This window comes from Corvus brachyrhynchos, unplaced genomic scaffold (assembly GCF_000691975.1).
Source record: "Corvus brachyrhynchos isolate BGI_N302 unplaced genomic scaffold, ASM69197v1 scaffold800, whole genome shotgun sequence".
Classification (NCBI taxonomy): Eukaryota; Metazoa; Chordata; class Aves; order Passeriformes; family Corvidae; genus Corvus; species Corvus brachyrhynchos.
Genome location: NW_008235704.1, coordinates 38,467 through 39,129, shown reverse-complemented (window position 1 = coordinate 39,129; position 663 = coordinate 38,467). Strand labels below are relative to the sequence as shown.

Here is a 663-nt window from a genome sequence, read left to right as displayed (position 1 = left end):
GGGGCCCGTGGGAGGGAGTTTGGGGGTTACTGGTTTGTACTGGTTTATACTGGTTTATACTGGGAGGGGTTTGGGGCCCCTGGGAGGGAGTTTGGGGGTTATTGGTTTATACTGGTTTATACTGGTTTATATTGGGAGGGGTTTGGGAGGCACTGGGAGGGATTTTGGGGGGTACTGGTTTATACTGGGTTCTAGAGTTTGGGGGTTACTGGTTTATACTGGTTTGTACTGGTTTGTACTGGTTTATACTGGGAGGGGTTTGGGAGGCATTGGGAGGGATTTTGGAGGTTACTGGTTTATACTGGTTTATATTGGTTTATACTGGTTTATACTGGTTTATACTGGTTTGGGGCTTAAAAGGCTTTTGGGCGGGGTTTTTCTGCTCCTACTGGTTTGCACTGGTTTATACTGGTTTATACTGGTTTATACTGGGACACCTTTGGCACCTTTTACGATGGGTTTGGCGTGGCCGGCCTTACTGGTCCCTACTGGTTTCTACTGGTTTTGACGCTTCCAAGCCTTTTGGGCGGGGTTTTTTCCGTTCCCCCCGCTCTCTACTGGTCCGTACTGGTTCCTACTGGTCCGTACTGGTTCATACTGGTTTGTACTGGTGCAGGAGCTGACCTCGCTGACCCTGGCCGAGCGCCCGGCGCGCGCTCCCCA

At 50.8% G+C, this 663-nt stretch overlaps 1 protein-coding gene across 1 annotated transcript in view; it reads left to right on the top strand.

Moving 5' to 3' along the window:
* RABGGTA (Rab geranylgeranyltransferase alpha subunit) overlaps positions 1-623 on the top strand; it is a gene marked incomplete at its 5' end in the record, with an annotated part of 15,444 nt that extends 14,821 nt beyond the window's left edge. The window contains one exon of the mRNA XM_017728963.1: positions 617-623. Within this exon, the coding sequence (XP_017584452.1) occupies positions 617-623 (7 nt within the window). The remainder of the gene's footprint in view (positions 1-616) is intronic.
* Between the last annotated feature and the right edge of the window lie 40 nt (positions 624-663).